Source organism: Merops nubicus, unplaced genomic scaffold, assembly GCF_000691845.1.
Source record: "Merops nubicus isolate BGI_N331 unplaced genomic scaffold, ASM69184v1 scaffold16207, whole genome shotgun sequence".
Taxonomy (NCBI): Eukaryota; Metazoa; Chordata; class Aves; order Coraciiformes; family Meropidae; genus Merops; species Merops nubicus.
The window spans coordinates 58,898-84,370 of NW_008618516.1; the positions used below are offsets into that span (position 1 = coordinate 58,898).

The 25,473-nt window shown below is 35.4% G+C and overlaps 1 protein-coding gene across 1 annotated transcript in view; it reads left to right on the forward strand.

Moving 5' to 3' along the window:
- Positions 1-25,473, forward strand: part of LOC103775998 (nesprin-1-like) — a gene marked incomplete at both ends in the record, with an annotated part of 86,100 nt that overhangs the window by 55,469 nt on the left and 5,158 nt on the right. The window contains 20 exons of the mRNA XM_008943478.1: positions 209-359; positions 3,635-3,862; positions 4,329-4,427; positions 6,117-6,304; positions 6,416-6,539; positions 7,563-7,729; positions 8,971-9,124; positions 9,421-10,049; positions 10,681-10,860; positions 12,200-12,350; positions 13,855-14,013; positions 14,804-14,986; positions 16,874-16,975; positions 18,721-18,924; positions 19,887-20,094; positions 20,814-20,926; positions 21,606-21,811; positions 22,864-23,019; positions 24,256-24,547; positions 25,241-25,413. Of these exons, the coding sequence (XP_008941726.1) occupies positions 209-359; positions 3,635-3,862; positions 4,329-4,427; positions 6,117-6,304; positions 6,416-6,539; positions 7,563-7,729; positions 8,971-9,124; positions 9,421-10,049; positions 10,681-10,860; positions 12,200-12,350; positions 13,855-14,013; positions 14,804-14,986; positions 16,874-16,975; positions 18,721-18,924; positions 19,887-20,094; positions 20,814-20,926; positions 21,606-21,811; positions 22,864-23,019; positions 24,256-24,547; positions 25,241-25,413 (3,867 nt within the window). The remainder of the gene's footprint in view (positions 1-208; positions 360-3,634; positions 3,863-4,328; positions 4,428-6,116; positions 6,305-6,415; positions 6,540-7,562; positions 7,730-8,970; positions 9,125-9,420; positions 10,050-10,680; positions 10,861-12,199; positions 12,351-13,854; positions 14,014-14,803; positions 14,987-16,873; positions 16,976-18,720; positions 18,925-19,886; positions 20,095-20,813; positions 20,927-21,605; positions 21,812-22,863; positions 23,020-24,255; positions 24,548-25,240; positions 25,414-25,473) is intronic.

Sequence of the window (25,473 nt, forward strand, 5' to 3'; positions counted from 1 at the left end):
ATGGCTAAATATAATTTTTTGACTTGGAGTGTACAGTCTGAGAGAACCAAAGTTGAATTTAAGTGCACAACCTGGTCCTCTATATCCAGAAGTTTTTAAAATTACACTCCTGTAGATTGAATAAGTTACATTTTTATTCTAGGAACAATATGGGCAGCTTCATTATATTAAAATGTTTATTCTTTCTAATTAATTTGGTTAATTTTAGTATTAAAAGCATGGAAATGGTGAAAAACAAGTGGGATCATTTTGGCAGTAATTTTGAAGCTCTGTCCATCTGGATAGCTGAACAAGAAAAAGAACTGGAAACTTTGGAAACTTCATCATCTCCTTTGGACATACAGATCAGCCAAATCAAGGTGATTAGTTCTTGTTATGTTTAGCATTAAAAGCCCATTTATCTGTCGTTTTGCTAAAGGCCAAATGGAAGAACAGACATTTTACACATTTCAGAACTACCATGATGTAATGATGGCATCCTTTTTACATGAATATACCAAGTAGTAAGGTTTTACATAAACTAAAGGAAAATTCTTACAGGCTGCCTTCCCTTTTAGTGTTTAGTTTACATACATGGAGCCTTTGTGTGTATGGCTAAAAATATTATTCAGTTTATACTCTTATTTTTTGAGTAATCTCAACTGGTGTACAAAATAGCTAGATAAATACAAGGTGTATAAAGCTTTTTTATTTTAAAACACACATCAGCTAGTGGATATAGAACTTGACTTTAATCTTGCAAGCTGAAGTTATAACTTGATTTATGTATCTTCTATGCTGAAATAATAAAGAAACTATTGCTTTTGGTAGCTTGCAAACTTACACACCATTTATTGCTATTCCATTTAGACCATCTTAAATTCTGTGTACATTCCTGTAGATACATGGAAATTTAGTTTCTTATTGCTGAGGTGCATATTGTCTCCAGGCATTGCATTCATATCTTTGTACAAATGAAAATGTACCTTTTCTGAAACTGCATGTTTCTAAGGGGACAGAGTTTCTCAGTATGCAGTGCTCACTACTGTTTTCTTTATTCTGTGACCTACTTATTCTTCAGAAAGCACCCAGGTGTGCAGCTGCTTGCAGTCATGGACCAGGTTGACACTAAGTATTTCCAATGGGTCCCATAAGTCACTTGTTTCATGTGGCAGAAACAGTTCATCAACCGATTTTCATGTTCTTAATTTCATTACAACTTTACGTACATCAAATAAATAAAATCTCTTGGTTTCATCACTGAAGAATAAAACAGTGCTTGAATTTTTGCTTCATCGCCACAGCAATTCAAAAACAGTTTCCTTGTGAAATTGTGCATGTGCACTTATTCCACTGGCATACATTGTCATGTTGTCATGCTTTTCAGTAGTTAGTGGATAGGATTCCACTGTTTTAGACAGAAAGTAAGTGCATCAAATGGTGTTGGTATTGCATGACAGTATGACAGTTCTGTCTGTCTAAATGGAGCCTACTTAAGCCCTGCTGAGCCATTCAATCCAATTTCCCAGAAAGGCCGTTCCTTACTATATTGCAGATAAGCAGTAGTTTTTACACTACATTTCAAGTTTCCAAAAATTCCACCATAATTTTTCCTCATTTAAACATCACAAAATAAATAAAATGGCTAGCAGGTAATATTTATAAATGTCTGAGTGAGTAGACATAAAGCAGAGAAAATTGTCCAAATAAGGCCTAGGGTACATCATTGTAATTTAGGTGAATAAATGAGCTTTATGAACTGTGGTATGTGAAATGAGTAATATAGCCTCCAATGCATGGACATAGCTGGAGGTCTTCAGTAGCACTGCTTTGTGCCTGAGTTTGAAGAATTTATTAAGTTTCCTGGTGGGTTACTCTGGGTCACAATGCTAATCAGAATGATTGGTTCATAGTTTCTAGTACAATGTACTAGTAAGTAATGTTGCCACATGAGGCAAATGAGGAAAAAATAGTGTGTTCCCTGATATCTTTGGCTGACCAGATTAAAGACCTGGGGTCAGCTACATGTAATTATCATACATAGTAGTGGTAATATTCTACTTTTGGTGACACCCCAATGACCTCAGCAGAGACAGATTTTTCACCTACACATTTCTCTGAAATTCCTGATGGAACACAGTGACAATTATCGCAAGTAGTTACCATTGGTGGCAGACTCAGTGAGAGTTTGAAGGCCTCAATTATCCACCTTCTTTTATGTAACTGAGTGATTTTAAGAGAATAGCGTGGGAGTAAAAAAGTGCTGCCTCATTTGTATCTGCTGCATTATTAGGTAATTTCAGTTTCAGGGCTCCAAATACGGTATTTTTTTCTCAGTACCATATTCTCATGCAAAAAAGATATTTTATAATCCAAGTTATTTCAGAATATATTGCACAAAGAGACACTATAAATGCTTACAGTGCCACATTTTTTTTTTCCCTGTACTGTCACCCTGCTAATTCTAGACTGAATGTTGCCACTCCTGAGCTCTATAATGGCAAAAAAGATACCACGTTTTTATCACCATTATAGCAGAAAGTTGGCACTTTCTATGCTTTTGAGAGTGGATTTTCAAGAAAGTTTTTGGCTGACTTCATATACATGCATTTCTTAAAATTTTTCTGAGAATGCTGTTCCAAATTTCAGTTTCAAAGAGCTCTTTTGACTTTTTCAGTTCCCTCACAATGAGTGTTTTTCACTGCTTTTGAGAAGAGCTCCATGGACATGCTACATCAGCAGAAATTGAATTCTTTTGTGAGAAAAAAAATAAATATTTCCAAGTTCACTGATGCTTACTGAATAAATAGCCACAGAATCTGAAACACTGTAAATTTCTGTGTCGCTTTCAGGTTTGCCTCTAATTTGCAATAAAAACAAATGCAGAGTAGTGGGAGACAGCAGCTGTCATGCAGCTGATGAAATGTAAAGCCAGTGCTAGTTTGTCTTTATGCATTTGCTAATTGACACAGAAAACAGCTGAATAGTACCAAAGGCCAGTATCACCCTTGTTTCATGGTTTCCCATTTGTACTGTAATGTGGTTCTTTATTTAATCCTTTGCCTGAGAGCACACTCACCCTATCTCATCATCTAATTTAATTTATTCTTTTTTATATCATAGACATTTTAATTAGGAAGTGAAAACAATCTCTATTGGTTTTCAAGTCATAGCATGTTTTATTTTTAAGTGCTTAAGATCTTCTTAAATGCAAGTAATTAACTGTTAGGATTCAGCTCCTTCAATATTGTTGAAAACAATATTGTTTTCAGTTATACACATTTTCTATCTTGTATTTATTATTTAAGAGAATTATGTACTAATTTGCTGTGAAGAGATGCTAAAATATGAACCACCTTGTCTGCTTACAAAAATAGGCATCTCAGCCACTTCTAATTTCTTTTCATAGATACTGTTTTTGGGGCAGTTTGCTTTTTAAACCTTTTCCAGTGCTAATTTCAAGAAAATAAAGGTGTTGTACAGGACATATTAAAGGCATCTGTAGCTAGTTATTTCAAGTGGTCAATGAACTCTCCTCTTATTTTTATTTTAAATGGAGAATATTAGTATCTCAGGTAAAAGAAGGAAACAAATTATTAATCTGATAATCAAAAACCTATTGTGCTTCTGTATTTACTATTACTTTACATTTTAGGTTATTAATAAAGAAGTAGATGGTAAAGTAACTGGAATCTCAGAACTAGAAGAGGAAGCTGAGTCTTTTTCCAAATTTATTACCTCTGGAGAATGCGCACATATTAAAGCCAAACTGACTCAGGTCAAAAGGTATTGGGAAGAGCTAAGAGATCATGCACAGAGACTGGAAGGAACAATCACGGGGAATGTATCAGCACAGCAGAAATATGAGGAAAGTCTTAAACAGGTAGAAAATGCAAAATCTAATGGTTTGTTTGCAGCAATGTGTATAATTACTCTTTATTTTTTCAAAATTGAATATGAAATATTTATTGCAGTAGGATGGACTAGAGTATATGAGTAGATTTGTAAGGTAAATGCAAGACACCTATAAGTAAATTTGTGTTTTCAATGATTTAAAATGCAGGTTCAGTAAGATGCTAAAATATATGTGTTCAAAAAATGGTATATTTTACAGAACCTCTGTGATTGTCCTGGATAATGGCAATAAGGAAAATAATTTAAATATTGTTATTGCCCCAGTCACAAGGAGCTAAGCACAGTTAGCACTTTTTTACTTCAAAAGTCACCTAGTACCACAAAAACTCAGGATATAGTATTCTCTTAGCACTAAATATTTCAAATATGTTATTTAAAGCATCATCTATCTATCTCCTGCTGGTTTTAGACTCTGGTTTGCCTTTTCTTCATAGGTGCAACAGGCAGTGTCTGAATTTGAAGCTAAGCTAGCTGAGCCTCTCACATCGTGCTCTTCATCATCAACAACATATACAACTCTTCAGGATTGCATGGTGAGCATGTGGCCAGTGATTTCTGCCACTGAGAAACAGTGTCACATTGATCTCCTCACAGGAATGCAAATAACCACCGGACGAGGAGTTACCTGATGCCATACAGTCTAGGGTGGAGGCAGGAGGAGGCAAGGGCTGCCTGTTGGAGTGGGCAACCCCAGGGAAGGCTTAAGCAGACTTCCCCAGATATTTCTTCTATTTTAGACAAGCTTGGAAAGTTTTTTTCCTTACTCTAAAGAAAGGAAAGCTTAAAAGTATGAATTAATACTTCAGCTTCCTGGTTTTAATTTTATGCACCTAAAACATTATGAAAATTAGAAGGTAAGAAACATGGTGGCTAGGTATTTCTCGTCCTTGGGTCTTGGTGTAGAGAGCTCAGTGATTAAAAAAAAAATCTCACTGTGTCAGTTGCATCAATAGTTTTGCTTGGACAATGTGGAGACTGGACAGAGTTTCAACTGACAAATTTTTATCAGTGAGGCCAGAGATCCATGAGTGTTTGAACATTTGTTCAGTCCAATACAAGCAAAGGAAACACTGGATTGGTAGTCAAACCACCACCAAAAAAAAAAATTAAAAAAAATGCTGGGATGAAGTTGGTGTAGCAATTTTATTTGTGTCTATAACTTTGCTGTGTGTTCTTCACACAACAGTCATTATCTTGTTTTCTAAGAAAATATTGTGAAGAAATTTAGCTATATTGTTCTTGCAGTAAAACACATGCAATTTCTTCTGAATTTACAGATAACTACTTGCAAAGGCTGTATGCAAGGAAGACCTGGCCTGTATGCTTCAAAAATGCTTGATACTTGTTGAGGAAAAATCTTTTGGATGTGAAAGAGTTTATTCAGATAGCACATGTAATCATTGTTGCTATTGGCTTTTAAAAATTATTAATATGATTCACTTAATGGTGATTCAATGTTTTAATGTGAATTTACTTTTTTATTATTTAGTTTAAACATCAGCAGCTTATTGCTGTATAATTCATCTTTCCCCCTATATATTATTTCTTTCATTACTATAATTATAACCATTATTACTGTTGTAATTGCACACCTGTGAGCTGGAACTTTAGTGATCTAAAATCCATTTTATTTTGTACTTTTGTAACTCGTTGTACTGCATTTCAAACATTTTCATATGAAGAAGTTTCCCAGCTCTCTAGAGTTGGGAACACTGTAAAATCTAGTCAACTTCAGATGCCATTTATATGAAAAAGACGTTTAGCTAACACTGACAGAAGTTCACAGTAACTGTTCCCCAGCCTCTCCCATGTCAATACATGGGCTGCAAGTTTGGCAGTCCTCACATGATGGAGTGAGCTTTTGTGTATACTGCATACGTATAAATTAGAACAACTCTTAGACAGATGTTAGGGAGTTTGGAACTTTGTCCTACATGAGCATGGTGTGTTGTCTGCCCATTTAGAAAATGTAACCCTTTTGGTGCTGTCTTTTTTTTAACGCTCTTCTTAGGAAAGTCTTTTCCCAGTATACGGTAGTCGATTGATATGCTTGGGATGTGTATCTAGAATAGATCTGCGTGAAATCTAAGCTGTGCAGTGACTTCATGATCTGGTAGATGTAGCATTGCTTCAGACTTTGAGTACAAGTACAGAATTTTCCCCACCATTGTTACTTAGTTCTGTTGTTTATATATGTGACATTTCTTTTACATGCTCGTTAGGACCTTTGTCACACTGTGGAAAAACTGAGCAACACTCTGGCCTCTCTCTCAGCCTGTGCCCGAAAGGTGGCCAACAAAGAAAAAGCCGCTCAGGAGGTTACAGGATTACAGCAGAAATATGAAAAGGTGTTAAAAACTGCTAAAGAGAAACAGACCTTATTAGAGACTCTTCTGGTTCAGTGGCAGAAGTGAGTAGACTCTCACATCTGTTATAATAGACACAGAGACCTTCCTGTGGTCATTGTGTTGAGACCAAGGGGACAACTTGAGTTGGTAATTCTAAGTTGTGATTTTGTTAGGCATGAGAAGGAGCTGTCTGCCTTCCTGACCTGGTTAGAGGAGTGTGAAGCCACAGCCAGGCCTTCAGAACAGTATGTTTCTGCTGACAGAGTTAAACTGGAAGGCGAACTGCAGATACTGCAGGTATGTTTCAGCTGAAAGATTGTTCCCCTACATTTCGTGGTTTATTTCTGTGTCATTTAAACTATGGACTTGCTCAACTGTAGTCTGACAAGTCACTTGATTCTGGGCTTTGGAAATGCCCTAGGGAAATATTACATTATCCACTGTTGTTATTTATCAAAGACAAGAAAATGACAAGAAGAATGTTATTTGCTAATATTATGCCGGCTCAAGAAAAACAATGCCCTAGTATAACCTATTATCTGTTAAGGAAGGATGTTGGTCTACTTGCCAGAGGAACTTTTCTCCTTTGTTAGACAATGCTACTTTCCTTCTTTTGCACGTGAAGCAAGTTGCTCAGGTGATAAAATGCTCAAAGGATTTAAATTCACAGTGAAATCAGAAACATTTTTTTTCCTTAAACACAAGACTTTCAGCCTATTCTAAAGTATGCCTTCCTTTTAAATGGTTACTATTTGCTTTTAGATTTATATGAAGCAGTTGGTCAAATGTAGCATTTTTTACACCCTCCATGAAGCCAATGCATCCATAATTTCAGTTTTAAATATTACTAAAGAGTTGGATTTCATTGAGGTTTGGGGTTTGTGGGAGTTTTTTTTTTTAATTATTATTTATTTATTTATTTAATTTGTTTGTTTGGGCCAATTTATGATATTTCCTTACAATTCTATTACTGCACATAAAACATGTTGCAAAACTTTGTTGTGATTTTAGCTGCTTTCATCATATAGTAGAGGTGTATAGAAAGGTTGCACTTTATCCTAAAAGAGAGAAAAAAAAAAATCTTTGATGAATCCTTACTGAATTACAGTTGCAGATTTAGCTGTCTGAGAGGTATTGAGCACCTGCTAGTTCTAATAGACCTTAATTCCTTCAAAGATTTGACTGTGCTCATTCACTTTTATCAAAGCAGTGTACTGGAAAACCCCAGCTGATCTTTAATTTTTTTTTTTTTTTGTTGTTATTTTGCATGATACGATGCCATATTTAATCTCAAGACTGTACATTCCATTGTTTTCCCAGGATCTGCAAGCAGATATTGAGTCCCATGCTTCAGTCTATGAAAGCCTGTTACAGTTAAATGAGTCACTATTCTCAACAGCTTCCAAACAATGTGTGGAAACAGTAAAAGAAAAGTTTGAAGAGCTGGATGAGAGGTGGAAAGCTTTACCGCAAACTGTTGCTAAAAGGTTTGTGCTTCATAATGTTTTTTACATGTTAAATGAGAGTAAACAGTATGAGGAATCCCAATTCTGAAAGAAGTTTTTATTATATTACCATTAGAGAAAAAATGGTTTAAGATTCATATTGAAGACTGAGCTCCCAAGATTATGGCATGAGGGATCAGATTTATCATGTTGTCTTTTTAGCATAATCTCTCCCTAAGTTTTTGGTAGAAAAGTTCTGTTTGAGGGAGTGTGAGGCAGGAATGAAGATAATGTTGTGTTTCCTGAGTTACAATTTCCCAAGTAACTTCCTAATTTACTTTCAAAATTTGTAATATTTACTTTTCATTTTTTCAGCTGTATGCTTTATCATGTGTGAAGCCACACTGTTATCTTTTTAAGACCACTTTGAAGTTTTCATTTGCCATAAGTACTACAAATGCCCAGCTGTTAGGCTGTTGGCTCATGTTAGACTCAGGAACACTGCCTCCTTTTTTGAAACTGTATGTTATAATTTATGAAGAATCCAGTTGTTTTGGTGATAAACATACATGTTTTACTATTCATAAAGGAGCTTAAATAATAATGATAATGACATAATCTTCTAGGGGCGTTGTCAATTTGATTGTTTTACAATATCATGGTCTTCTACATAGTGTTTGATGTTGAAAATTATGCAGAGAAATTTCTAAGGGAAATAGGAAGCTAAATGACAGGGCCTTTTTTACGGCTGAGGTTTAGAAGTTTAGATCTGCTAGGGGCTGATTACTCCTCTGGACACATTCTTCCTTTCACCTGTGTTCCTCTGAACAGACTTGGCCTTCACTTACTTCAGTGAAAGTTGAGCATGCAGTTACCCACCCCCTGCTTAAATTAATTAAACTTTCACCTTACATGCAGTGCTGCAATTGATAGGGCAAACAGAATTGCTGTGTCTGAAAGCTGAAGTTGAGCTTCCATCAATATTATTCTCTTTGCTCGGACTACCCCATGAAGTTGAAGAACATACCTTGATTGTTTGAGGCACTTTTAACAGTTGACACAACTAAAACAGTGGAAACAGGAGAGAGAGAAACTGATGCTTTATATTATTTCCCAGTTAAGAGTCAAGGTGGCAGTCATCACATTTGTATCACAAATTAACATTTCCTTCTTTCCCTCCACCATTGATTTTAATGCTGTCCAGTCAGCTGTGGTTTTGATTGATTATGGAAAGTGGTTAATTTACATGAAGTTCTTCCACATTTACATCTAATATCCTATAGGATCAACTTCCTTCAATCTCTTGTTGCTGAACATGGACAGTTTGATGAGCTACTGCTCAGTTTTTCAGACTGGATTAAGAAGTTTCTTGCTGAACTACAAGCCACTTCAGAGATAAGCACAGCTGATCAACAACTAGCTGCATCTCACAATAAGGTAAACTTTTGGATTAATATATTACACAGAGAAGTTGTACAGTGCATTCAGTTAAATATTTATCTAAAACTAGCATGAGGTCATTTATTTGTTTGACAGCAAATACACTCTTGCAGTCACATACAGATATCTGTTATTTGAGTGGTTTAAAGCAAAATTGTAACACTGAGCTGTTTTTACAAAAAAAACCCAAAACCCCTCATTAATACTTATTTTGCTCTTAAGTTTAGTACTAAATGTTTTCTGAGCTTTTGACTGGAAGAAAAAACCCAGCCTATTTTCTTTCTTTCTCGTAGAACCACTCAATGGAAGTCGAAAGTAAGAAACAGCAGTTGCAAAGTCTGAAGGAACATGTAGATAAATTGTGTTCTTTCAGTTGCCTAGAAGACCAGCAGACATTGCAGGGAAAGACTGAAGACTGCCTTCAGATCTTCCAGGAGGCAAGTCAAATAACTAGTCAAAGACAAGAGGCTCTGGATAAGCTGCGAGTATTCCTGGAGCTCCATAGTGCTGCATCAGGACTGCTCCACCAGCTGAGGCAGACAGTGGAGAAAACTGGAAATATGGATAAAGCTAAATCTGAATTACTGGAGAAGGATCTCAGTGATGTTATTCAAGATATTAAGAAGCTGGAATCTGTTGCCAGCGGTTTGGATGGTTCCCTTACTAAGGCCCGGTACCATCTAAAACACGGCATTTCTGAACAGAGGACGTCCTGCAGGGCTGTGGTAGATAATCTGTGCTTGGAACTGGAGGCAGTTCAAAACCTGCTGGGAACTAAACAGAGTGAGGCGGAAGCTCTGGGAGTCCTGCAAAGATCTTTCATGGAACGTAAAGAACAGCTACTGAAGAGTATTGAAGATACTGAGGAAAAGGCTGACAAGGAGGGCCTGAAGGAAGCAACACTACAAGCCCTCCAGCAAAGGTAAAAACAGAATTAAAGCTTGATATTGCACTTCTTCATTTCCTTGTTATCTCTAGACTTTTTATGATACATTGGAGGCATGTGTGAGTTTTCTGTCTGGGTACCTTCTTTCTTGCCAGGCATATATGAGTCCATATATCTACTTAATAAATTTTTATAAGTGAGCTGTTTGAATGAAGAGTGAACATGAGCAAGTCCTGCTAATCTTTTATAGTGAAAGAACAGTCGAGAAAACCTTTGTCTCAGAAATTTAATTTGTCTGAATGAATCCAAGTTCCAAACAGTTATTAGAAATCCCATTTAAAATAACTATATCTACTCTTTCAGAAATGAAAACACCTATGATTATGAAGTGTTAATCTAAATATTTGAGTGTATTTCCAAAGTATTGTGTGAGGTGAAGGCACATGTATAGCTGTATATGTATCAGAAAAATCACATTCTGAACCCACTTGTAGCAGAAAAAAATCCAGGGAACGCTTTATTTTCTACAGATGTTGTAGGAAATATTAGAAAAATGGAACTTTATGCACAGTAATTCTAACAGCAACTGTCATTCTTCCTTTCTCCTCTTTTCTCTTGCAAAAAAAGTGAAGAAAAGTAAATATGAAACCTGCCTTTTAACTTGCAGATTGAGGGCCTTTAACCAGCTAGATGAAGAATTGAATTCTTGCCAGCATGAACTCCAGTGGCTCATGGACAAAGCAAAACAAATAGCCCAAAAAGACATCACACTTGCTCCTGACATCGACAAAGAGATAAATTACTTACAATCTCTGTGGGAAGATACCAAGAAAGTTATACAGGAGAAGTAAGTAGATCTTAGAGATACAGTGAGAAAGGAGAGGGTTCTTTTAGTGGGGGAGACACAGTTATTTACATTTAATATCTTCTTGCCATATTAATCCAAATTAAAAAAAAACAAACAAACAAACAAACAAACCAAAAAACAGAATTTGGATGTTGAATTCTGAGTAGAAGATAAAACACAGTACAAACCAGAATATTTGTACCAGTTGTAATTATGCTGTTTATAAAGCCACAGATAGGTCTTCAGGACAATACTAATAGACTTACTGGGCTTTTAGTTGCATATTATTGTTTATTGTCCTTAAAGATAAGAAATCTCCGTGGAGATTTCACTGACACTCCAACTAGCACATACTCTCCTTTTCACATGTATTTTCCTTCTCTATTCATTATGTGTTACTGACAGCCCTATATTTAGTGCTCCTAAATCATTCTTAGGCCTAGATCTTTCTGTCTGCCCAAAGGACCAGACTCAAAACACTCATTAGTGTAGTATCAGTGCTATAAGACAATTTAGTATATCGGTGGACGTTGGTAAAGAAAGAAATTAAATCTAGACAAATCTTTGGAGCACAGAGAAGAGCCAGCTCCTAAAGCAATGACCTCTCTTTCTTGGAAATGTCATGTTTCCCAAATTTCTTTAATTGATAAACACTATTCTACAACTAAACATATCCAAAGTATCTATTAGTCTTCTTCTCTCTCTTCAGTATAAACACCAGGAATGGAATGAATAGGATTTTTTCTTCTGTCCATTGCCTGAACAGAAATAGACTTTTCTGGTGAGGGAATGGAAAAAAAATGTTAGGCCTTTTCTTAGAAGGAGGTTATTCTGTTCTCAGCAGAATGAGAGGTAAGTTGAATATACTGTTTAGACCCAAAAGTATACATCTGACAACTGGAGGACAAAATAGTCAGATTTATCTGTCAGTGCTTTAGTCTTTACTTCTGCTTCTTTGTACCCCCAAAAAATACTCCATGTTAAATAAGAAAAGTTGAAAAAAAATAAGCTGTGAGTGCCAGCATCATTATAGTATGGTTTCCTCCAGTAAGATGCTAAACTTAGGAAGTGAGAAGCTTGAATTCCAGTTTCAGTCTATATTCTGCTCAAGTCAGTTGCTTTACTGTTTGGTATATATATGAGATGGTGTCTCTTCTGTGAGATGTTTTGTGATGTATGGACCCACAGGGCTTTGTAAAACCTAAATACTAATATTTGCTTGGCTGGCCAAAGCATGTTTACACTGCATCCTGTTTTCCCATAGTGAATCAACATCATCTTCTCTTTCATTCAGAAATATGATGTTAAATGGTGCTAACGCAGACTTTTGACATTGCAGAAAGGAGCAGTCCTGCATTCTTATTGATCTGATGAAGGAATATCAGAGCTTGAAGTCAACAGTAATGAAAGTCATAGACAGTGCTGTGAGTGCTTCCATGATCAAATCCATTTGGAAAGATCGTGAAGATGTCAGACGAACTTTATCAAAGGTAATTGCATATACTTTCATTTGAAAGATTTAAATGATCTTTGATTTAGATGGATTTTTCTGTTTGAAAGGTGCCCTTCAGATGTGCTTAATGTTCCTTGATCTTGTCAAATCTTATCACTGACATTCAGGGCTGAAATTGTAATGATTCTGTTGAGGACAGAATATAGTCCATTCAGAGTTTTGATGTGATCCATTAAGGGGCATTTCATTGTTGCTATTTATCATTTTAGTACCAAGAAAGGCAAAATATTAACTTATATGGAAAGCATAAGTTATCTGCTCTTTAGTGGACTTGGCTATGCTAGGTTAATGGTTGGACTCGATGTTAAAGGTTTTTTCCAACCTAAGTCATTCTATGGTTCTACAACATACCTAAATGTATTCCCATATTGGGCAATTTTTTTAATAGATAAAATTCAACAAATGAAAACTGAATCTGTCTGTTTCCTTAACACAATTTATTCCATGGGGTACAATACTGGCCATTGATAAGGGGTTTGGATCTGTGCATTCCATTCATTTCAGTGGATCATATTTCTAAAATTCTGAATTCTGCTATCCATCAGCCTGTCAGGAAAAACAGTTTTGAGTTAAATTCTTTCCATTTGTTTGGTGGGAAATTCCATGTGGAAGTCTGTTGAGCTCTTCATTAAAAGTTCTTCAGTCAGATCTGTATAAACCTCGTTCTAAACTATATGCATTTATGCATGTGACTTCTGAATGATTTTTTTCCTTATTGTGAGCCTTGGGCTGCGGAGAATTCCCTGCTACAACAGTGGCCACATCTAGGCTTGAAGGAGCTGGAGCACAATAAGTATTTTGCACATCTCCTACCATAATAAAATAAGCATAACGAAGTAACTTATCTCTAATGTTGTCCTGTAATACCTGTTAAAGAAAGAAAATATGAGATGCTTACTGTGATTCTTTCTCAGTACATTGTCACCTCTTGAGTGACAGTGTTTTAAAGATTTCCCCATGCCTAGAATTGGAAACTTAGTAGCCCTGAAGATTTGGTCTAATTCCTTTCTGAATACACCTGTGCATTTGTTTTCCAGAGTACCTAAGAACGATGGGTTTTACAATTCTAAATTTTGTTTGCAACACCCTTGGTTTACCCTATTGCAATTCCAGAAATGTAACTCGATGGTTTCTTATTGTTTAATTTTAGACATTAGAGTCTGAAGAATAGAAAGAATATTTTTTTTTTTTTTAAAATTACCTTAAGTCCCAAAGATAGTGGGTAATTGGGTAAAATTTAGGATTTATTATTCCTACTTGTGTGCTTTATTTATATGAACAATCATACTATTTGATGATGGTCACAAGAAAACTGTGTCAGTTGCTCTGTATTTTGTGACATAGTTAAAATATTAAATGGTATGCTTAATGAGAATTATTAAATGCATAATATACACCACAGGGCTAGGGATGGGTGCCTGGAGAACTGGATTTTTCTTTCTTTAAGGCTTCATTAAGCAAGCAAATATTTATATCCACAGCATGAAGCTGCCAAGACTGATCTGAGTGATAAACAAAAAGACCTGGATACTTTCAGCAATAAAGGAAAACATTTGCTAGCAGAACTGAAAAGAGTGCATAACTGTGACTCCACTGCGGTAAAAACAGATATGAACAGTACAGTGGACAAATGGCTGGATGTAAGAGTCTCGTGTTTATACACCGAATACGGTTTTTAATTTGGGCTAAGGTTACAGTTTTAGTATTTTCTTAGAGTACTATGTTTTGTAAAGTTTATTTTGAAGTAGGTCTGAAAGGGTTAATCATAGGGATCTGGCATCCATTGTACACACAAAGTTGTAACATCCATTTGACAGATTTAAAACAATGTCTTGTAATAATGTATGAATGTTACTGGTATAAATTTTCTCATCATACACTTCTGAGTATAAAGATTCTCACTTAATGTATGCCAGTATCACTTTAATGAAGTAAATTTGATGAAATAAATGAGGCAGTAAATTGTATTAAGCTACACCGTAAAAGATGTGAATATGTTGAGAAAGGCAACATTATAGCAGAGGAACATAATCTAAAAGCTAATATTTTACATTTTCATATTTATACTGCTTTATTGCTTCACTACATAAGGAAGATAAATGTAGCTGGTTTTAAATATTATGTTTATTTGAATATGAAACTCTTCCCAAATAAAGATTCTGCAAACTTTTAGAAACAATCACATATGATTTTTACTCTTTTTATGCTAAAAAAATTATAACTAAATGATAACTAAAAGTGATAACTAAAATGATAAAAAATGGTAACTAAATTGAAACTAGAATACAGAACTTAGACATAACTCTAAGAAAATTATTTTGCCTAGGCTTACTAATTATTTCTGATGCACTTGTATTGCAATTACCTGCAAAATAACAAAATCTACAATTAATTTGTGAATGATAGTGATGCATTCTTGTCTCCTAAAAGGTGTCTGAAAGAATTGAAGGCAACATTGACCGGCTGAGTATAAGTGTGTCTCTATGGGATGACATCCTGAAATCTGGAGATGAAATGGATGAATGGTGCAATAAGTGCCTTTCTCAACTGAATGAAGGCATCAACAACTTGAGTAACAGTCAGAGAATGGAGATACTCCTGAAAGACTTCCAGGTGCTTACCCATAAATCAGTGATAAGATTGTTCTGGACCAAAATCTCACATTGTATCAGGCACATAGCTAAGGCTGTGCTGCTGTAGGCCACTGTGTCCCCTGTTCATGCAGTGGTACCACTAACCCAATGGCTAGCTAACAGCATTCCAGTCCTTTTTTGAAGCTATTTCCTTCTGACAGAAACCAGAACAGCCCATCTATTACTAAACCTAAGCTCTGTAGTTATTTTGGCACTCACAGTACATTACAACATGTTCTTGCACAAAAATTTCAAAAAGCATGGCATTGGACTGAACTCTGTTCCATTAGAAACTGAAATTTTAGACAACTTTGGACAAAATTAAGCAGAAAAGTGAGTAGTTTCTGAAATCTTAATCAAGAAGCTAGATTCTCCAGAAAATAAAAAATATATGAAGGACTGGAGAATAAACTTTAATGTCAGGTTTTAACAATTTCAGTAAGATAATACCTTTCTTTTATGGATGGTATTAAACTGGTTTAGCATGTTAGCCGGTGTTCAGGATTCTTTCACAGAATGGAAGGGGTTGGAAGGGACCTCTGGAGGTCATCTAATCCACCCCGCTGCTAAAGTAGATTCATCTAGAGGAGGTTGCCTCTATTGGCTTAAAATATACAGCAGATCCACCATAGAAGGAGCCATATTCTACTTCCCTTGAAATAAGTGAGCTCCTTGAGAAGACACACAGTGAACACACACTGGTATGACAGAATATGAAATGTTGCTAAATCGGTATTTTGCTCTGGACAAGGTTTATCTAATGTCTTTCTGATTAGTATAGCAATCAGACTACCCAAATACGCTGTTATAACTGATTTGGAGTAAGAGCAACCAGTACCCAAACCACAGGTATACCTGATTGACAGGAGGGCCAGAATAGCAGAAGACATGAGTACTGTGTGTATATTTGCAGTCACAGAATGCATAGTCCATAGTATTTTTTTTTCCATTTTCTTTTGCAAAGGCAAGAGGAAAGGACTTTGCCACTGATAGAAGGTTCCTACCCTTTCAGAAAAATGGACAAAAATAATCAGTGTACCTTTTGTATGGTCCATAGCAGTGTTCCTTTTCTTAATCTGTCATCTAACATTATATCCTCCCTAGCACAAAATACCCCCCTGAGGATTCCTCTGAAACCACTTGAACTTCTACAATCCAGGACAAATGTTACATCCTGAAAATCCTTTTCCAGTCTTACTTTGAGTGAACTGTTTGAATTTTTTAGGAAATAAAGTTTGAGTAATAGGATATCAATAACTTGCCTAATATTTCAGAACTACAATTATACTAATTATGATTTTCTCTTTCACTTTGTTCTTATTTTTTAATAAGTAGAATATTTCTTTATAACTTGGATCTATAGGACCACAACAAATACAAGGTCCAGATAAGTTAGTGCATATATTTTATGCATTTTTTAATTCCCTTTTGAGGTTAAAATTTATTTATGTGTTTAATTTTTTTCTGAGAGCTCACTTTCTTTTAATAAAAAACAGAGAGCACATGCATTATTCTCTACATTCCGTTAAGTGGACTCTAACAACCACACTAGATTTTTTCCAGTCAAATAAACAATGGCGTTCCCATCTTTATTTAGCCAATTTTAAGAAACTAATGTTGTTAGTGCATTTTAAGTGCTAAAAATGTACAGGGCTATTTTAATGGAAAGTAAAAAATCTCTGAACTGACACCAATAAAAAAAAAAGAGATGGGAGATTTTTAGAGAAAAAAATAATAGAACAACAGTGTTTTCCCTCTGGTTGCTAAAATATTTACATTTTCTTTCCTTTTCAATTGATGGAGCCTTCTTCTGAAGGTCTGAAAACTTATAGTTTTTTATGAACTTTTGACCACATCTCTTTTACAGTCTGAAGTCAAGGATAAAGAACTCAAGTTGGAGCAGCTTAGTTCCAAAATTTCAGAACTCAAAGAACTGACCTACAGTCAAGAGCCTCCTGCAGATCTCCAGGTAAAATAAAGATATTGGTAGTCACCCACTGTGCTCAAATGTCAAAAAAGAATCTCCTCCTGAACTTTCTGCCTCTCCTGTGCTGCCTTTTTCTTTGAAGGTGACTGATACACCATTATTTATATTTATAATAACTATTCTCTGTTCATATTTCTTTAGATAACTGGTTTTTACTTCTGAAAAGAATATGCCATACAGTACTTGAACATTAGGAGTTGTAAAAGTATTTTTTACTAAATTAAAATAGAATAGTTTATAAGCTAGCTGATCAGGCACGAGACAGATATTCTCTACATTGCACAATGTTAAGCCACGCATCATATGTGAGTTCATGAACAGTTTGCCTCCTTAAAAGCATTACAAAACTGTAAAATATATTCATCTGCTTTATCAAACCAAAAGCATTCTTTAGTGGACTGGAATTTGTGCCCTGAAGTAGCTATTACAAGTGAGTTGTAAAATACAAACACTGAAAGTGAACTGTTGAACTTTTGTTATTGGCTAGGCCCTTACTTTTTTATTTTCCAGGTCAGGTGTAAAACCAAAGTATGACTATTTTGGATGTTTGATTCAAAGGAAAATTGTTATGTGATGTTATTCACTTTCAATATCAGAAGTTTTAAAAGATAAGCTGACTTCTGTGATTTCCACAGGCAGGGAAATATCTCGATAGATATTTATTTCAAAACCATTTATCAGATTTTAATGGAATTTAATATAATGCTCAAGCCTTGTCTGCATTTTGCTGTGACCATACACATGAGCCTGAAATGCCAATAAGATGTATGCCAAGGAACCTATAGTATGAAGATGTGCAAATGATATGAAAGTGATAATGTTCTAAATGGTTTCCTTCACATGAGAGGTTCACAAAATTCAAGCTTAATTCTGTTTCCTAATAATTATCTGCCCACTTATAATGCACCTTAGAGAAATTTATTTTACAGAATATCAGTTAACCAATGCACATCTGTTTCCAACTGCTTAATATTAAATATACAATTAAAAAAATAACTCATACATAAAATAAAATAATTGTAGTTGGTATATAGATGCAAATTTGAAAATAAAGCCTCGCAAACTAAACACAAATCCCCAATTTGCTGACATTCAAATGCTAAATAAATTAACTATGGTATGATCATCTCACATCCTAAGGACATAAACAAGTCTGTAATAGAATTTTTAGTAATTGTTCATTTATAAATATTACCCTGTTATGACTGACTTAATTTACTTTTTATTAGTAGTATGTACACAGCTAACATCTACGATAATTTCACATATTGCTGTCTTTGAACAGGTTAATGGGCAATATTTTAATTTATTTTTGTAGTTGCTTCCATTTTAATCTGCCTTGCACTGAGATACTTTAAGCCTCATTGCTCTTCACTTTCACCAGTTGATATTTCTTTTTATGGAGCTAGTTGTGTTTAGATCATATTGTCTATATATGGAAATTTAGTAAAGAAAAAACATCAACTCTAATTTTTCTTAAGCGGATAATAACTTCAACAGTTTGCAGTCTGGCTTTTTCTAAGTTAGTATCCCTTTGGATTACTGTGTATGTAAGATTTAATCCTGAATGACTGATATTTTTTATTTGTGTAAGTATCTTTAGTTACGCATGTAAAAAGCCCAAAGTGATTGTGTGTCACTTTCCTACCTTCCTTTTTTTTCCAATAAATATTCACGATAAGAAGGTTTTCATTTAAATGCTTTAATATGTAATACTCTGCTTTTAGTTTATAGAATCAGATTTGAGGCAGAGGTTGGAACATGCCAAAGAAATGTCAGAGACAGCAAAAGAGATGCTGAAAGATTTCTGTACTCAGAAGATGCAGTTACATAAGTTTATCAATCAGATGACAGACTGGTTAACAGAAGTTGAAGAAACACTGTTAAGCTGTGCATGTAACCTGGATCCTGAATCTCTAAATAAAGTGAAGGTCAGTGCTGAAGAAAATGGATATGTTTTTTCTTATGCAGTAATTTATTATTTTTTTTAATGGCAGATTTTCTAATAATTAAACTTAATTTTCATTTGATAACAAATGTCTCCTGCACAGCTGCTAGAATATTAGCAAATAACAGAGGGATACTCTCTTTAAGAAGTTCCACCAATTAACAAAATTTCTGGTTTATTAACTTTATACAAACAGTTTAGAAAATTATAATGAATAATATAATCTTCATTGTGACAAGAACCAGTTTTGTTACCTTGACCTCTTGAGCCATTACTCCGGCATGTTTAGAAATCCATTGACTCCCTTGCAATATAAGATGAACTTGTAACTCATCATAGTAAAATAGCTGGACTTTAATAATTTTAACATGCACTCCTACCTCACAAGTCCTCCTCAGTTCTCACATATAGTAGTTTTTTCTTTTCTACTTCCTAGGGCTCTCTTGATTGCATACAGTTATACACATTGTAACATGACAAACTACATGGAGATTTTTTCAGCATGAGCACACACTACTATTGTTACACTAGCCAATTCAAACAATTTTCAAATAAATATTCCTCTCTAATCAGATGAAAAACCTCTTTCATTTGAAACACCCACCAAATATCAGTCTCATATTGCATCTTTCAGGTACCTTCAGACTGCTGAAAATAGGTATTGCTATTCAATGTGCCTTGACTGTCTATTCATTAATAAAGTAGTAAACCATGAGAAGAAACACAATTTTTCACAATTCTGTGATGGGTCTTTAGTTTCAAGGATTCATATCACTTATAAATTCAGGAAACGTGGTCTAGTACTTCTTCCCTTCATTGTGTCTAGGACTTGCAATAGAACATAGGAGGAAAGAGCACGTGGCAGAAGCAGGAATATTTGAGGAAAAGGGAGACCTCTTTTGTTTCTTAACAAGTATCATCTTGGTGTTGCAACTTCATTTTCAGGAAACACAAAAAGACCTTCAGCTTCAGCAGAGCAGCATTGACTCGGCCCTTGAGAACCTCAACAGTCTGTGTCGCAAATACCATTCTGCAGAGCTGGAAGCTCTTGGTGGCACTGTCACTTCATTAGTAAAGAAGTATGAAGCTGTGAATCTGCTCTGTTTCAGAACACAGGCCAGCATGCAAGAGTCCTTGGAAAAACATTTCCTCTGTGAGTCCTCAGGCTTGTTAATATGAGCCATTAGCCCCAGCCGTGAATCATTCTGTAGTCTGCCAGAGTTTCCAGTGATGTCACTTGCAATTACAAGTTTATTTTTGTATGGAGCCTTTCAAAAAGTCCTGTTACCAAATGTTCATTTGATTACTGCTATGAAACAAAGCATTTTACAAAAACAGAATTCAACTTTAAACAAGTAATATGCGTGAAAGACAAGCTCAGCTCCACCTTTCTATATTCATCTCTGTTGCATAAATCCACTTCATGTATGTGCTGGAAAGAGATGTACATAATTAAATGGAGATGTTCAAAGTGTAAAAGTCCCATCTGAAGTATTTCCTGGGCTCCATGGACAGTCAGTGGAGAGAATTAGGCAATTTTTAATCTTATATTTTAAGATATTAATCTTGTTATTATTTAATATTAAATTTGGGCATAAAATATACTGATAACACCTGTCTTTTCCCAATGACTAAAAAGGAGAGCCCAGTGTGATTGTTCGAATTTGGATATTTACAGTGGAAACATCTAGCTTTTTGTTTTTTAATGAGTCCCAGTCCCCAAGGTCATTAAAAGAAAATGATACTCATCTTGTTGGCTTTTACACACTGTTCCTGAAGGATAAAAGAATTGTGGAAGACAGCTGTATAGTAGTGTGGATATGCTGTTTCTTAAAAATATATTATTTTCTCTGTAATTTTTTATTAAATAAGGCTCTATGCAAGAATTCCATGAATGGTTTTCTGGTGTGAAGGCTGCAGTAAAAGAATCATCTGACAGGTCTGGAGACAGCAAAGCCATAGAGACAAAGCTACATGATTTGCAGGTATATTAAAGTTTTAAAATAGTAATTAGCAATTTAACTACATTTATCAAATCATATCTCTAAAATAATTTGTAGATGGTATCATATTTCTTAGCTTTGTTTCCAAAAAAGTAATGTAAGAATGGTTCAAACAGCAATATCTAATGCAGAGGGAATACAGTGGAAACTGTGTTCACTATTCTGAGATGTCAGAATTCAATTTCTGGAAGGCCTATGTGCAACTAAACTGTCCTTGTTTCTGATTTGTATTATTTTTTCCTTTTTTGGCCTTCTTTCTCTTTTTCTCCTTTTCCTGTTTTTAATTCCACTATTATTTATTCAACCTTTCAGATTAACACTGCTATGTCAAATCAGTGTCGATTTTTTATGGAACAGAACACAAATAGCAGATACCTGCTACAAACAGCCCTAATTCCTGAAATGTATAATATATTCAGGACATGACTAAAGTATCCAGAGAAAGGCAAGGACTACTTTGGGACCAAGTAGGAAAATTGAGCTCTGTGAATTGTAGCACTACTTAATAAAATTTTATTTGAACTATCCACTTTGAATTTTTTTTCCATAGCTAGACATGGCTTTCAGCTTGTTGGGGAAATCTTACCACTTCTAATAGAAATATATCTTATCTTCAGTAATTAAATCTTGCACATTTAAACTGTATTCTTGCGTTACACAGAGGGTGCTGGATTCTGTTAGTGAGGGACAGAACAAGTTAGATGCTGCCTGCAAGGAAGGAGAAAGTTTGTACGCTTGCTTACCCAAACCAGTTGTCAGCCATATTCAGGAGGAGATAGCGAAGTCTAACCAGAACTTCCAGGAATTCCTCAACCAGTGTCTGAAAGATAAGGAAGCCCTGGAAGCTTGTGCCTCACACCTGGGAAGGTGAGTAATACCAGTAGTCATAGATGGACTGCATGAAATTATCGGGCTGCAGAAATACAGAGCACAATTAGAAGTTGTTTCCAGTTGCTCTAGTTCTGTTTGCTTTAGTCTTTGGAAATATTTAAGAGAAAATTTAATTCTCTGTTAAGAACAAAGCAACAGATCTTGCTCCAAGGGTATTGATTTTATTAAAGATTTGACGGTCAGGTTCATATATACAGAAGATCTGCATAGCTCATGAAATCCCAAATCAGAAGTTGAGATCTCAGTAATTTAAATACAATTTACTGGAAAGAAAAGGTGTGATGAATTTTCAAGTTCTGCCCTGGGGTTTGAAGGTAGTACACTTCTAAGACAACATGTGTCTCTCCTGTCCCAACCCAGATGGACATATTCTACAAAGCTAATAAGGAATACTTTTAAATTATTACTTAGGGCTGGAATTTTGGGAGCTAAAATACTTTTTGGTACAACTAGATTCAAAACTGTTGCTGACTGAAAGCAAAATCAGTGTAGCAGTAATGGGTAAAACAGCAAGGTGAGATGGCGTGCCTTCATGTAAAGGAAAGATTTTCAGAGTTTAGCTCAGAACTTGTTTTGCTGAGTTCTGAGCACTCAAGATTCCAGTTACCTTCTGTGGGAGAAATTGAAAGCACAACACTTCAGGTGTTGTGTCAATACTGAGTAAAACCCCATTTTTACCTATTCTTTAATCTTAGACTAATTTATTATAAAGAACTGTAAGAAGCTTTCTTTCGGTTTGCCTTTATTGACTCTAGTAATAAATAAAAGCACTATCACTTTAAATTTTGGAGGCGTCTTTTCTCACTGTAGTTCCCATGATTTTGCTGAACATTTTTAGAGAGTTGCTGAATATTTTTAGAGTAGTAGTCACTGTGGACTTATTTTTTGTGTACAACTCTTATTCTTGAAGTGTGAAATTGATACCTGGCTTTATTTTCCTGGTCTTGTGGATATTGAAAGAACTGAGTTAACTTCTTACTAACTTCACCTGAGAAATATTTTTAAGGGAGTGTTTCTCTGTTCTGTAGCTTTGAAGATCAGCACAAGAAACTTGGCCTGTGGCTACACAGCATGGAAGAAAGAATAAGCACAGAAGCAATAGGAGAGAACAAACAGCTTATTTCTGAGAAGAAAAAGGAGATACAGAAAGTGGAAAAGTTCCTGGAAGAGTTACTGAATTCAAGGTAGTATGAAATACATTTCCTAAACTACTCTAACTTTTTCCTCTGCTAAAAGAAAAATGAAATTATACTGTTGGGGTAAAGCCTGTTTCTGAAAGAGAGAGAAAGGTTTTGCAACATACTCTGTGAAAAGAGGCTGAATCTAGATACTTCCAGCTTTAAGGAAACTGGAAACTAAAGCTAAGTGCAAAATTTTATGTTGATACATTTCTCATTAAGAAAAGTTTGGTTTACTTTATTAATTAATGGAAATGGAAAAAAAAAAAAAAAAGACAAAAGACAGAAAAAAACCCCTTACAAATATTGCTTCTAAAAGCAATAGTAAAAATTACACCTATCATTATAACCATTTCAAAATTTTATTTCTTTCTGTTTTGCAACACACAGATCCAACCGGGTAACAGAATCCCCTTTTCATAGATCTGACTTTAATAAAGAACTCAAATAACATCCACATTGCCTGTGAAACCTTTCTAAGTTCAGACTTAGCCAACTTCAGTCAGATGATGAAGTAATTGCCTTTTTTCGTACAGTGGTTTTTCAAATTCTTTTTTTTGTATTATTAGGTTTGCAAAGATAGAACAGAGAGAATAGTCAGTTGTTCAAGATTCACATGCTAAAAGGAAACAGTTACTACCCATCCCTTTGAGACTGATGCAAGACATTTTGGTCTGATGCAAATTCCCTGTAGTCACAAGATATCAGGAAAGGTGATCCCGTATATTGAGATTAACCGAGACTGTATAAAACCTTACTTTTAATCCCTTTTTCTGACCCCTGTACTGAACCCCAGAGTCAATGTCTAATCCTGGACAAATGGCCCAACATTTCCATCATGCCTTCCTACCTGTTAAAGACATTGAACTTCTCATAAGCTTTGACAGGTACAAAAAAGTTAACAGTTCATATAGAACCAGAAAGTCTGACAGCCAAAAGGAAAATTAAGTTTGCTTTTCTTTTAAAAGTGCAATACAAAGGTTTCGGTGCGATCATTTCGAGCACCAAAATCTGCAAGAAATGCCATTATAGACAAGTAAAGTTACTAATAGACACTGAGTATATTTTCTTTCAGTCTCTCCCAGTTGATTTTTCTGATAACTATGAACTCTATCACTGATGGAGTATCACAGAAACACAGACTAGGTGGTGATGTCAGCAACCTTCATAACTCCTGATAGTTGCTATAACAATATCATACGCTTTCCAAAACTGATTTTCAGTCTCAATATTTTCTTCCAGGGAATCTTTTGATAAGCTGTCCCAAATGGCACAGACCTTAGATGAAGAAGGCCATGGTACAGGGAGGGAAGTGCACCTGGCTTCTCAACATCTCACCAGTTATCAAAACATGGTCAAAACTGTCAAGGAGAAGCTGAGAACATGTCAGCTTGCACTGGAAGAGCATCTCACTTTGGAGGAGGCATTGCAGAGTATGTGGTCATGGGTGAAAGAGGTTCAAGATAAGCTGGCATCATCAGAGAGCACTGTTGGTAGCAAAGCCACACTAGAGAGACGACTGACACAAATTCAGGTAAAGGATACAACTAGAGATTATACATCAAGGATCGCATTGGGTATGGGCTGCATCAGTGGGAAATTAATATTTTTATACTTTATTCTTTCTACAGTTATGAATGAAAAGGTTAGAATTTAAGGTGAACTCTACAATTTGGTAGTGGAAGAACAGGACAAAGATTAATGGTGACAGATGGCAGGTATTACATTAAATAAGGAATAAGAAACTATGAAAATGTGTACCAAGGTCCAAAAAAGCTTTCTAATGGAGGAGAAGTCTTGGAATAATTGACACAGAGAGGCTGTAATGTATCTCTCACAGGAGATCTTCAGGAACAGGTTAGACAAACATCTGCTAGGAAGGTTATCAGAATAGGAGATCCCACCTTGAGTTTCTTGAGATTTCTTCTAGCTGTATGGTACAATCTTCCTGTGCAGCACTTGATGTAGTCACTGTTGCAATGTGAGTAGTATTTTAGCATGACTAGTGTAGTGAAAGACTGTGGGAAATAGCTGTGGGAAAAACTGCTGGATCACTTGCACATAGCAGGGGACAGACACTTAGAAGAAAAGTTACGTAGGAATTCACACTGGACATGGCTGTCAAGGATAAATGAGCTCAGAGAAGATGGACTCTACTGTTGAAAGAATAACAGCTTTCATCTCTTAGCAGGTTGTATCTGATATTTTCACTTCTTTTGCCTCACAGGAGATCCTCTTACTCAAAGGTGATGGTGAAGTTAAGCTGAACATGGCTATTGGCAAAGGAGAACAAGCTCTTAGAAGCAGCAGTGAAGAAGGACAAAAGGTGATACAAACTGAGCTGCAGACACTGAAGGATGTATGGAATGACATCATCAGCACCTCAGTGAACTGGCAGAGGTAAAGATTTCTGGAAAACATAGGTCAGACCCTGCCATCTTTGATTACAAACAGCACATA